The sequence below is a fragment of the Dipodomys spectabilis genome, unplaced genomic scaffold (assembly GCF_019054845.1).
Source record: "Dipodomys spectabilis isolate Male_0828 unplaced genomic scaffold, ASM1905484v1 ptg000147l, whole genome shotgun sequence".
Classification (NCBI taxonomy): Eukaryota; Metazoa; Chordata; class Mammalia; order Rodentia; family Heteromyidae; genus Dipodomys; species Dipodomys spectabilis.
In genome coordinates, this window is record NW_024870824.1 from 4,965,329 (window position 1) to 4,978,165 (window position 12,837).

General features: G+C 37.7%; 1 protein-coding gene across 6 annotated transcripts in view; it reads left to right on the plus strand.

Moving 5' to 3' along the window:
• The window catches only part of Apc (APC regulator of WNT signaling pathway), a 96,314-nt gene extending 87,237 nt beyond the window's left edge, over window positions 1-9,077 (plus strand). For all 6 annotated transcript variants that reach the window (XM_042692160.1, XM_042692163.1, XM_042692164.1 and 3 more), the window contains one exon: window positions 1,668-9,077. In XM_042692160.1, coding sequence (XP_042548094.1) covers window positions 1,668-8,238 — 6,571 coding nt within the window. In that variant the 3' untranslated portion in view covers window positions 8,239-9,077. The remainder of the gene's footprint in view (window positions 1-1,667) is intronic.
• The last annotated feature ends 3,760 nt before the right edge of the window (window positions 9,078-12,837 follow it).

A 12,837-nucleotide genomic window follows, 5' to 3' on the forward strand; every position in this document is an offset into this window, starting at 1 on the left:
GTTTATTCCTTCTAATAAAGTTCATAGTATCTTAAAGGAATCTGGAAGTAAATGATAGTTGAGAGGAATGATGCATATTAGAGGAAAAATAAAATGTACAAATGTTAGAAAAAAAATCCTTATCTATTTATTAGTGTAATATAAAAGAATATGGGGCTTATTTTAAAAATAAGGCCAAAACTATGAGCATGATGCAGCAAGTAAAAGTTCACATGTTCTAATGGTGTCTTTTTTTTTGGAGGGGGGGGGGTCGGGGGGGGTGCCTGTCCTGGGACTTGAACTCAGGGCTTAGGCTCTATCCATGAACTTTCTGGTATACAGCTTCACTTCTAGCTTTCTTGTAGAAAGTAGTTAGGATTACAAATATGAGCCACCAGCACCCACCTTCGAGTGGTGTCTTAATATCAATAATTATACTATACCAGGCACCAGTGGCTTGAGCCTAGCTACTCAGGAAGCTGAGATCTGAGGATTACGGTTCAAAGCCAGCCTGTGCAGAAAGGTCCCTGAGACTCTTATTTCCAGTAAACCACCAGAAAACCGGAAGTGGAACTGTGGCTCAAATGGTAGAGCACTAGCCTTGAGCTGAAGAGCTGAGGGACAGCTCCCACACCCAGAGTTTAAGCCCAGTGCCTGACAAAAAAAAAATTATTTAACTACCAGCCATTCATTAGGCTACTAGATCTGTGAAACCTAAGAGATCACTTCAGATTCAGGACACAAAAAATTTAGGGATCTCTTACAGCTTAATTTTTGTTTAACTTATCCAGTATTACTCCATGTTGTTCTTCAAAAGAATGTGAGATTCTTTTAGCAAAAGAGCCTATAAGAATATAAACATATTTTTTCTTCAAGCTTATGATGCACAGAGTATAGCTTGATATCCCTTTCAAAGAAGACTCCTTAAACTCACAAAATCTTCAGTTGACTACTAGTCTACTAAGAGAAAACTGCCATATTAAAATTTACTGTTTATTCTTTAACTAGAGCATCATATGCTGTCATTGAATGTCAGTTTGTTCACATAAACAACACTGTAGCAGCTATTTCAAGTCCCAGAGTCCATTATATTGATTGTCAATCTTTGTATTTATATGTTTTAAATGTTTCAAACACCTTTCAGTTATATATTTTAAAGTAATGACTACACATACAATCTGTCAGAGAACACAGAGGTAGCAACATCACAGAATCAATCCAGAAACACAGAGACCACTGTAGAAAGTAAGTTTGGTAATCTAGGGACATACATTTGACTACAGTTTGATCAGTCAGTTCTGTCCAGCTTTTCCAAGAAAGCTCAGTTGTTGCTATTGTGGCATATATCTATAGATTAAATTACCATAAAGTCTTAAAACTTACTCAGTTTTAAGATTTCATAATATTTGGTACTTAAATTAGAAAAATGTCACTGTGCAAATAGAGTACATGTATCTTCTCAAAAAAATATTTTAAGCTATTGAATCAGAGTAAGACATATAGAATAGATTAAAAGAATAATATTTCTACTCATTTGCTATGACAGATAAATACTTTAAATGGGGAAGTTATAACTGGTACAGTTTCATTGTCCCTGTTATTTTTATAATCTTTAGAACTATATTTTTGTCCTTTTGTTACCTTAAACTTTTTTAGCTTAATTCTGAGATTTCTTGTTTTTATTTCAGGCAAATCCTAAGAGAGAACAATTGCCTACAAACCTTATTACAGCACTTAAAATCTCACAGCTTGACAATAGTCAGTAATGCTTGTGGAACTTTGTGGAATCTCTCGGCAAGAAATCCTAAAGACCAAGAATCATTATGGGATATGGGAGCAGTTAGCATGCTCAAGAATCTCATTCATTCAAAGCACAAAATGATTGCTATGGGAAGTGCTGCAGCTTTAAGGAATCTCATGGCAAACAGACCTGCAAAGTATAAGGATGCCAATATTATGTCTCCTGGTTCAAGCTTGCCATCTCTTCATGTTAGGAAACAAAAAGCCCTAGAAGCAGAATTAGATGCTCAGCATTTATCTGAAACTTTTGACAATATTGACAATTTAAGTCCCAAGGCATCTCATCGTAGTAAGCAAAGACACAAGCAAAGTCTTTATGGTGACTATGTTTTTGATGCCAATCGACATGACGACAATAGATCAGACAATTTTAATACTGGAAACATGACTGTTCTTTCACCATATTTGAATACTACAGTATTGCCTAGCTCTTCTTCTAGGGGAAGCTTAGATAGTTCTCGTTCTGAAAAAGATAGAAGTTTGGAGAGAGAACGAGGAATTGGCCTAAGCACGTATCATCCAGCAACAGAAAATCCAGGAACCTCTTCAAAGCGAAGTTTGCAGATCTCTACCACTGCAGCCCAGATTGCCAAAGTCATGGAAGAAGTATCAGCCATTCATACCTCCCAGGAAGACAGAAGTTCTGGCTCTACTACAGAATTACATTGTGTAACAGATGAAAGGAATGCAATAAGAAGAAGCTCTGCTGCCCACACACACTCAAATGCATACAATTTCACTAAAGCAGAAAATTCAAATAGGACATGCTCTATGCCTTATGCCAAACTAGAATATAAGAGATCTTCAAATGATAGTTTAAATAGTGTTAGTAGTAGCGATGGTTATGGTAAGAGAGGTCAAATGAAACCTTCAATTGAATCCTATTCTGAAGATGATGAAAGCAAATTTTGCAGTTATGGTCAATATCCAGCTGACCTAGCCCATAAAATACATAGTGCAAATCATATGGATGATAATGATGGAGAACTGGATACACCAATAAATTATAGTCTTAAATATTCAGATGAGCAATTGAACTCTGGAAGGCAAAGCCCTTCACAGAATGAAAGATGGGCAAGACCTAAACACATAATAGAAGACGAAATAAAACAAAGTGAACAAAGACAATCAAGAAGTCAAAATACCACTTACCCTGTATATTCTGAGAGCACTGATGAGAAGCACCTCAAGTTCCAACCACACTTTGGACAGCAGGAATGTGTTTCTCCATATAGGTCAAGACCAACAAACAGTTCCGAAACAAATCGAGTTGGTTCTACTCACGGAATTAATCAAAATGTTAACCAGTCTTTGTGTCAGGAAGATGACTATGAAGATGATAAACCTACCAACTACAGTGAACGTTACTCTGAAGAAGAACAGCATGAAGAAGAAGAGAGACCAACAAATTATAGTATAAAATACAATGAGGAAAAACATCATGTAGATCAACCTATTGATTATAGTTTAAAGTATGCTACAGACATGTCTTCCTCACAGAAACAATCATTTTCATTTTCAAAGAGTTCAACTGCACAAAGCACTAAAACAGAACATATCTCTTCAAGCACAGAGAATACATCATCCACACCTTCATCTAATGCCAAGAGACAAAATCAGCTGCACCCAAGTTCAGCACAAAGTAGAAGTGGTCAGACTCAAAAATCTACCACTTGCAAAGTTCCTTCTATCAACCAAGAAACAATACAGACTTACTGTGTAGAAGACACCCCAATATGTTTTTCAAGGTGTAGTTCATTATCGTCATTGTCATCAGCTGAAGATGAAATAGGATGTGGCCAGACAACACAGGAAGGAGATTCTGCTAATAAGCTGCAAATAGCAGAAATAAAAGAGAACAGTGTGACTAGATCCACTGAAGATCCTGTAAGTGAAGTCCCAACAGTGTCACAGCATGTTAGAACCAAATCCAGTAGACTACAGGCTTCTGGTTTGTCCACAGAATCAGCAAGGCACAAAGCTGTGGAATTGTCTTCAGGAGCCAAATCTCCCTCTAAAAGTGGCGCTCAGACACCCAAAAGTCCACCAGAGCACTATGTTCAGGAGACTCCACTCATGTTTAGCAGATGTACTTCTGTCAGCTCACTTGATAGTTTTGAAAGTCGTTCCATTGCCAGCTCTGTTCAAAGTGAGCCATGTAGTGGAATGGTAAGTGGTATTATAAGCCCTAGTGACCTTCCAGATAGTCCTGGACAAACCATGCCACCAAGCAGAAGCAAAACTCCACCACCACCTCCTCAGACAGTTCAAACCAAACGAGAAGTACCAAAAAATAAAGTACCCACTGCTGAAAAGAGAGAGAGTGCACCTAAACAAGCCACTGTAAATGCAGCTGTTCAGAGAGTCCAGGTTCTTCCAGATGCTGATACTTTACTACATTTTGCTACAGAAAGCACCCCAGATGGATTTTCTTGTTCATCTAGCCTAAGTGCTCTGAGCCTCGATGAGCCATTTATACAGAAAGATGTGGAGTTAAGAATAATGCCTCCAGTTCAGGAAAATGATAATGGGAATGAAACAGAACCAGAACAGCCTGAAGAATCAAATGAAAACCAAGAAAAAGAGAAAGAAGAAAAGCCTACTGATTCAGAAAAAGATCTGTTAGATGAATCAGATGATGACGATATTGAAATATTAGAAGAATGTATTATTTCTGCCATGCCAACAAAGTCATCACGCAAAGCCAAAAAGCTTGCCCAGACTGCTTCAAAATTACCTCCACCTGTAGCAAGGAAACCAAGCCAGCTCCCTGTGTACAAACTTCTGCCATCACAGAACAGGTTACAGGCACAAAAACATGTTAGTTTCACACCAGGAGATGATATGCCACGGGTATATTGTGTAGAAGGGACACCTATAAACTTTTCCACAGCTACATCTCTAAGTGATCTAACAATAGAATCACCTCCAAATGAACTAGCTGCTGCAGAGGAGGTCCGAGCAGGGGCCCAGCCAAGTGAATTTGAAAAACGAGATACCATTCCTACAGAAGGCAGAAGTACAGATGAGATCCAAAGAGGAAAAGCATCATCCATAACTGTGCCTAACTTGGATGACAATAAAACAGAGGAAGGTGATATTCTTGCAGAATGCATTAGTTCTGCCATGCCCAAAGGAAAAAGTCACAAGCCTTTCCGAGTGAAAAAGATAATGGACCAGGTCCAACAAGCATCTATGTCTTCATCTGGAACTAATAAAAATCAAGTGGATAGTAAGAAAAAGAAACCTACTTCACCAGTAAAACCCATGCCACAAAATACTGAAAGTAGAACACATGCAAGGAAGAATACAGACTCACAAAATAACTTAAATGCTGAACGAACTTTCACAGACAACAAAGATTCAAAGAAACAGAACTTAAAAAATAATCCCAAGGACTTCAGTGATAAACTACCAAATAATGAAGATCGAGTCAGAGGAAGTTTTACTTTTGATTCACCTCACCATTACACCCCTATTGAGGGAACTCCTTACTGTTTTTCACGAAATGATTCTTTGAGTTCCCTAGACTTTGATGATGATGATGTTGATCTTTCCAGAGAAAAGGCTGAGTTAAGAAAAGGAAAAGAAAGTAAAGATTCAGATGCTAAAGTTACTAGTCATACAGAACTAACCTCAAACCAGCAATCAGGTAATAAGTCACAAGCTGTTACAAAACATACAGTAAATCGAGGTCAGTCTAAACCTGTACTGCAGAAGCAACCTACCTTTCCACAGCCATCGAAAGACATACCAGATAGAGGAGCAGCGACCGATGAAAAATTACAGAATTTTGCTATTGAAAATACTCCCGTTTGCTTTTCTCGTAATTCATCTCTAAGTTCTCTTAGTGACATTGACCAAGAAAACAACAACAACAAAGAAAATGAACCTGTCAAAGAGACTGAGTCTCCTGACTCACAGAGAGAACCAAGTAAACCTCAGGCATCAGGTTATGCGCCTAAATCATTTCATGTGGAAGATACCCCCGTTTGTTTCTCAAGAAACAGTTCTCTCAGCTCTCTTAGTATTGATTCTGAAGATGATCTTTTGCAAGAATGTATAAGTTCTGCAATGCCAAAAAAGAAAAGGCCTTCAAGGCTGAAAGGTGATAATGAGAAACATAGCCCCAGAAATATGGGTGGCATATTAGCCGAAGATTTGACACTTGATTTGAAAGATATACAGAGACCAGATTCAGAACATGGTTTATCCCCTGATTCAGAAAATTTTGATTGGAAAGCTATTCAGGAAGGTGCAAATTCCATAGTGAGTAGTTTACACCAAGCTGCTGCTGCTGCATGCTTATCTAGACAAGCTTCATCTGATTCTGATTCCATTCTTTCTCTAAAATCAGGAATTTCTTTGGGATCACCTTTTCATCTTACACCCGATCAAGAAGAAAAGCCTTTTACAAGTAATAAAGGCCCACGAATTCTCAAACCTGGGGAGAAAAGCACATTGGAAACCAAAAAGATGGAATCTGAAAATAAAGGAATCAAAGGAGGAAAAAAAGTTTATAAAAGTTTAATTACTGGAAAAGTTCGGTCAAATTCAGAAATTTCAAGCCAAATGAAACAGCCCCTTCAAACAAACATGCCTTCAATCTCTAGAGGTAGAACAATGATTCATATTCCAGGAGTTCGAAATAGCTCCTCAAGTACAAGTCCTGTTTCTAAAAAAGGCCCACCCCTTAAAACTCCAGCCTCCAAAAGCCCCAGTGAAGGTCAGACAGCTACCACATCTCCTAGAGGAGCCAAGCCATCAGTGAAATCAGAATTGAGCCCTATTACCAGGCAGACTTCTCAAATTGGTGGGTCAAATAAAGGACCTTCTAGATCAGGATCTAGAGATTCTACTCCTTCGAGACCTACCCAGCAACCATTAAGTAGACCTTTGCAGTCACCAGGGCGAAGCTCAATTTCCCCAGGTAGAAATGGAATAAGTCCTCCTAATAAATTATCTCAGCTTCCCAGGACATCATCCCCTAGTACCTCATCTACTAAGTCCTCAGGTTCTGGGAAAATGTCCTATACATCCCCAGGCAGACAGATGAGCCAACAAAACCTTACCAAACAAACAGGATTATCCAAGAATGCTAGTAGTATCCCAAGAAGTGAGTCTGCTTCTAAAGGACTAAATCAAATGAATACTAGTAATGGGTCTAATAAAAAGGTAGAGCTTTCCAGAATGTCTTCAACTAAGTCAAGTGGAAGTGAATCTGACAGATCGGAAAGACCTGCATTGGTACGCCAGTCTACTTTCATCAAAGAAGCTCCAAGCCCAACCCTAAGGAGAAAATTGGAGGAATCTGCCTCATTTGAATCTCTTTCACCATCTTCCAGACCAGATTCTCCCACTAGGTCCCAGGCACAAACACCAGTTTTAAGTCCTTCCCTTCCTGATATGTCTCTGGCCACACATTCCCCTGTTCAGTCTGGTGGATGGCGAAAACTCCCACCTAATCTTAGTCCCACTATAGAGTATAATGATGGTAGACCAGCAAAGCGACATGATATAGCACGCTCTCATTCTGAAAGTCCTTCCAGACTTCCAATCAATAGGTCAGGAACCTGGAAGCGGGAGCACAGCAAACATTCATCATCCCTTCCTCGAGTAAGCACCTGGAGAAGAACTGGAAGTTCATCTTCTATTCTTTCTGCTTCATCAGAGTCCAGTGAGAAAGCCAAAAGTGAAGATGAAAAACATGTCAACTCTATTTTAGGAACCAAACAGACTAAAGAAAATCAAGTAACCACAAAAGGAACATGGAGAAAAATAAAAGAAAATGAAATTTCTCCCACAAGTACTTCTCAGACCACTTCCTCAGGTGCTACAAATGGTGCTGAATCAAAGACTCTTATTTATCAAATGGCACCTGCTGTTTCTAAAACAGAGGATGTTTGGGTGAGGATTGAGGACTGTCCCATTAACAATCCTAGATCTGGAAGATCTCCCACTGGTAATACTCCTCCAGTGATTGACAGTGTTTCTGAAAAGGGAAATGGTAAAGATTCTAAAGATAATCAGGGAAAACAAAATGTGAGTAATGGCACTGCTCCTGTGCACACCCTGGGTTTGGAAAGCCGCCTGAACTCCTTCATTCAGGTAGATGCCCCAGACCAAAAGGGAATAGAGACAAAACCGGGACAAAATAATTCCGTCCCTGCAGCCGAGATGAGTGAAAGTTCTATAGCCGAACGCACTCCATTCAGTTCAAGTAGCTCCAGCAAACACAGTTCACCTAGTGGAACTGTAGCTGCCAGAGTGACACCTTTTAATTACAACCCAAGCCCTAGGAAAAGCAGCGCAGATAGCACTTCAGCCCGGCCATCTCAAATTCCAACGCCAGTGAATAATAACACAAAGAAGCGAGATTCAAAAACTGACAGTACAGAATCCAGTGGAACTCAAAGTCCTAAGCGCCATTCTGGATCTTACCTTGTGACATCTGTTTAAAAGACTGGAAGGACAAAACTTAAAAAAAAAAAAAAAAAATAGGTGTTAATTAAAATTGCATATAGAAATTTTGTTTCAAATGAAACTTTAAAAGATTGAAAAGTTTTGTAAATAGGTTTGATTCTTGTTAGAGGGGTTTTGTTCTGGAAGCCATATTTGATAGTACATTTTGTCTTCACTGATCATATTTTGGGAGGCACTCTTGATAGTTAGGGGGAAATTGGTAAAGCCAAGTATATTTGTACAGTATGTTTTACACGTATTTAAGTAGCATCCATCCCATAATCTTTTATCACTTGTCTTAAAATAATGAACACTACAAATAGAAATATGATATATTGCTGTTATCAATCATTTCTAGATTATAAACTAAACTTACATCAGGGAGAAATTGGTATTTATGCAAAAATAAATGTTTTAGTCCTTGTGATTCCATCTAACATTATAATTAATCATGTGACTGTGAAATTCACAGTAATATGGTTCCCGATGAATAAGTTTACCCAGCCTGCTTTGCTTTGCTGCATGAGTGAAACTGGTGGTTCAATTTCAGAAGTAATGATTAACAGTTCTGTGGTCACATGATATGCATAGAGATAGCTACAGTGTAATAACTCACACTATTTTGTGCTCCAAAATGTGTAACTGTAAAACATTGAATGAAACTATTTTACATGAACTAGATTTTATCTGAAAGTAGGTAGAATTTTTGCTATGCTGTAACTGTCGTATATTCTGGTATTTGAGGCGAGATGGCTGCTCTTTTATTAATGAGACATGGATTGTGTCTCAACAGAAACTAAGTGAACATTTCAGAATAAATTATTGCTGTATGTAAACTGTTAGTGAAATTGGTATTTGTTTGAAGGGTTTTATTTCACATTTGTATTATTAGCAAAAGGGCCTATTTTAAAAGCTTACATACTTTTTTCCTTCAGATTCTATGCATTAAGAGTAAAATTCCTAGCCAGGCAACAGTGGCTTATGCCTGTAATCCTAGCTACTCAGGCTGCTGAGATCTCTCAGTCTGAAGCCAGCCTGAGCAAGAAAGTCCATGAGATTCTTATCTCCAATTAACTACCCAAAAAGCTGGAAATGGAGCTGTGGCTCAAGTGGTAGAGCACTAGCCTTGAGCATGAAAGCTCAGAGACAGCCCTCACACCCTGAGTTCAAGCCCCAGAGCTGGCACACACAAGAAAAGCAAAACTCCTCTTACTGTAATAAACTGAAGACCATTGTCATTTAACCATTCCTGAAATTTGTTTTGATGTAATTAGCAATTCTTGGTATTCTGTATTTTTCCACATTTTTTTAACTCCACTGGAGTTCAGTCACAACAAATGCATATAATAGCAGTGTAGACTTTCTAGCGCAGGACTAGGTTTTGAACATAATAGGCTCACATAAAATGTGTTATTTTCCTTAATAGTATTCTGTACTTGAAAATTTGGTTATTACAGGCACAAATGGTCTCTTCCTAGCTTTACTGTCTTATTCCTTCATCATCCTGTTGCTGTTGAGTCTGAAATGAATACCTCTATGTTAGGGCAAATTTTCTGTAACCAGTTAATGTCACTTTGCTATATTCCTAATACAGATCACATGCAACTTCAGAGGTAGGTTTAACACCATTAATATAGCCAGAAGAATATTTTAAAATCCTTACCTGATAAGGAAAGCTTTATTTTTGGTGGCTACAACACTAGGATGCTGTGTTCAATGCCACTTCCTCATACAGCAGGGAGGAAACCTTCATGAAGGAAAATAAACTTACTAACAAAATAATATATATATTATGTATCTTCCCTGGGTTTGTCCTAAAAGATTAAAGGGTGGTGTGGAAGTAAATACACGTATTAGCTGAACAAATGAAAGTTCTATTTTTAACTATAATTTCTTGCACTCTACATTTGGAGAAGGAAAGGATTTTTAGACATATTGGAGTACTGGGAAGAGATGTGAGAGAGTAAGTACACCTATCTTGTGCCCTGGAAGTCACATCATATATTTAATTATCTACTTACCTCTAATTGTCTTTATAGATGATAGGATTGTAATTTAGAGGTGATTTTAAGCTAGAACACCAGAAAATAAACTGCTCTGGTTTGAACTAAGGTAGTTTACTCCAATGCCTACCCTCTTTCTATTGTAAACTCTTCAATTTATTTATCTTTGGAATGTATCTGTATTTAAATTTTTGTCAGATTTTATCTGAAGTTGTTTATATTGTTTAGAGTGTTCTTGAAGGCTTCAATAAGCAGGGAGACATGAATATGGGTTGTATCTGCTGTTGCCTCTGATTTTCTATTTTGAATTGTTGCATGCCAGTTTTTATAATCCACTTCAAATATTTTTATGGAAAGAGATGGAGTGTTTCAAGTTTTTAAAAATTTATATTGAAAATGAAAGGAGAGTTCATTGCATATGCTAGAAGATGGAAATTCTTGTGGGCAACCCCTATTAGGAGAAGGGCTAGTCTACCTTGAGAAAAAAAAGGTTGCTGGATGAGACCCTTTCATCATCAGAGATAGTGGCTCTGAATTAGTAAAGAAGTAGATCTCAATCCTATCTTGAGAAGTTCACAGGGTGCTGCCATAACTGTGGTAGTGAGTTAAATACTCCCAATGTATGCTTGTTACAAAAAACATACTAAAACCCAGTAGTGGGGATAGTTAATAGTTGTGACGACTATTAAGAGGGTTGCTATTTACTTTGAACTGAAGCAAAAAAAAACTCAAAGCAGTGTTGTTTTTTTTCCAACAAAGGTATGTTCAAATCACCAAAAGTGCTTATTAAAACACTGCTGAGTCATGTACCCCATTTTGATCAAGTTGAGAGTGAGCTACAGGAATTTGCATTTCTAACAAAGTAAAGGTGATAGTGAAGCTTCTGATTAAGGAGACATACTTTGAGAATTACTGTCTGCAGTACCACATTGAAGCTCCAGCAGTAATTGTCTTCTGTCTCAGCAAATCTGTAGTTAGACCTTTGATATCTTAGTGGGGAATAAACTTGAGAGGTGAATGAAGAAGTCATTCTGAAGATAAACCTCTATGTTGGAAGAATCAGCGAATGTTCCCTTTGAAATGATTACTGCAAAAGACAGCCTACAACAAATAACTAATTTGGATTTGCAGTAAAATTAGAAGACTAGGAAAAGGAAATAAAGGAAGGTTGATTTGAGATACAAAGAAAATATTAAATATATTATGTTAATTTATTTGACATTTGTTAATTAATGTTAAACCTTACAAATTACTAAAAGAAAATTGGGTGCAAGGGAAATAATGAGATAAGCCCTTTATGATCCAAATAGCACTATAAATACTGTCAAATTTTTCTTAGTTATATGTAAAATACTAATTTTAGGATGTGTGAAAGGATAAGTCTTGCTAAGGATGAAGCCACTACTCATGAATTCATATAATCACAGGGTTTCTTACTACTTAGGAAAAAGAGCAACAAAGCTGAGTGAGTGCTAGGCCTCAAGTTCAAGCTCTAGTGCTGGCTCTAGTGCTACAAAGGAAAGAAAACAGAGTTCCAGAAAAGCTGAGTAAATTACCCAGAACTGAATAGAGCATTACAATTTACTTTAAAAAAACAATCCAACAAGTTTTTGATTTTTCCAGTTGGCTGAAAGGGAGCATATAAATTATTTTTCTCACTTTCTAATAAGTGTATTTCCTTCACATTATGCTGACTTTACTACTATGTAATGTTGAAATCTATGGACTCTTGCTCCTGTAAACCCAGATCATCTTCCTGCTGTTCTTATAACTGTGGTCTATAAAAAAAATTATTCTGCTTTTTGTTAGGCCATTGATGCTTCTTTCAATTTGTATGTTCTATATGTATAATATTCTTGGTGCTAAATACACTTTCTTTCCTTTGATATTCAGGATAATTTTTTCTCTACATTTATAACTGTTCGCTTGTTTTTCTTGAAGTTATCTGATTGTTAACTTTTTTATTAAAAACTAATATAAACTAGTGAAGGTCACGTGACCATTGAATATAGCAACACTACGGAGGTAACAGCTGAAAGAATGCCAAGCATTACCTTCCCTGCCTTACTTACATTTATCTTTTGGGATGTAAACAGCTCCACTTGATTAATCACTGACCCATGTACCCAGTCTTTGCTCCTGACCATAGCTGTTTTCACTACACATGGATCTCAGTTCTAACGGAGACTCATCAGCTGGACAGTAGCAAAAGACTTGCATTGCCTGGCTTTGTGGAGAAGAGGGAATGACTACTAGTGCAGTCTGACTGCTGGAACTGGAAGTTCACATAAAGTTGGTTACTGTGGTTGATGTCAAGATGAAAGTTAAGCTAACACAAAGCCAGTGGAGAAAGAAGGGAACAGATTTAGGAGGGAAGCATGTAGAGCAAGAGATAAGTCACTAGCTACTGAAGTCACATTAGTCCCCGCTACTTCTGAGACCTACCTCAATTCTTCCTGACTTGGGTGAGGTGGGGGAGACTTGTGAATTAACCTCAATTTGCTCCTGATCGAACTAGCAACCATATTTAGATGCATCTTAGAGTTGTTGAAATGGTGCTGGAGACCAAACCTAGGTCCTCACATTTTTAAGC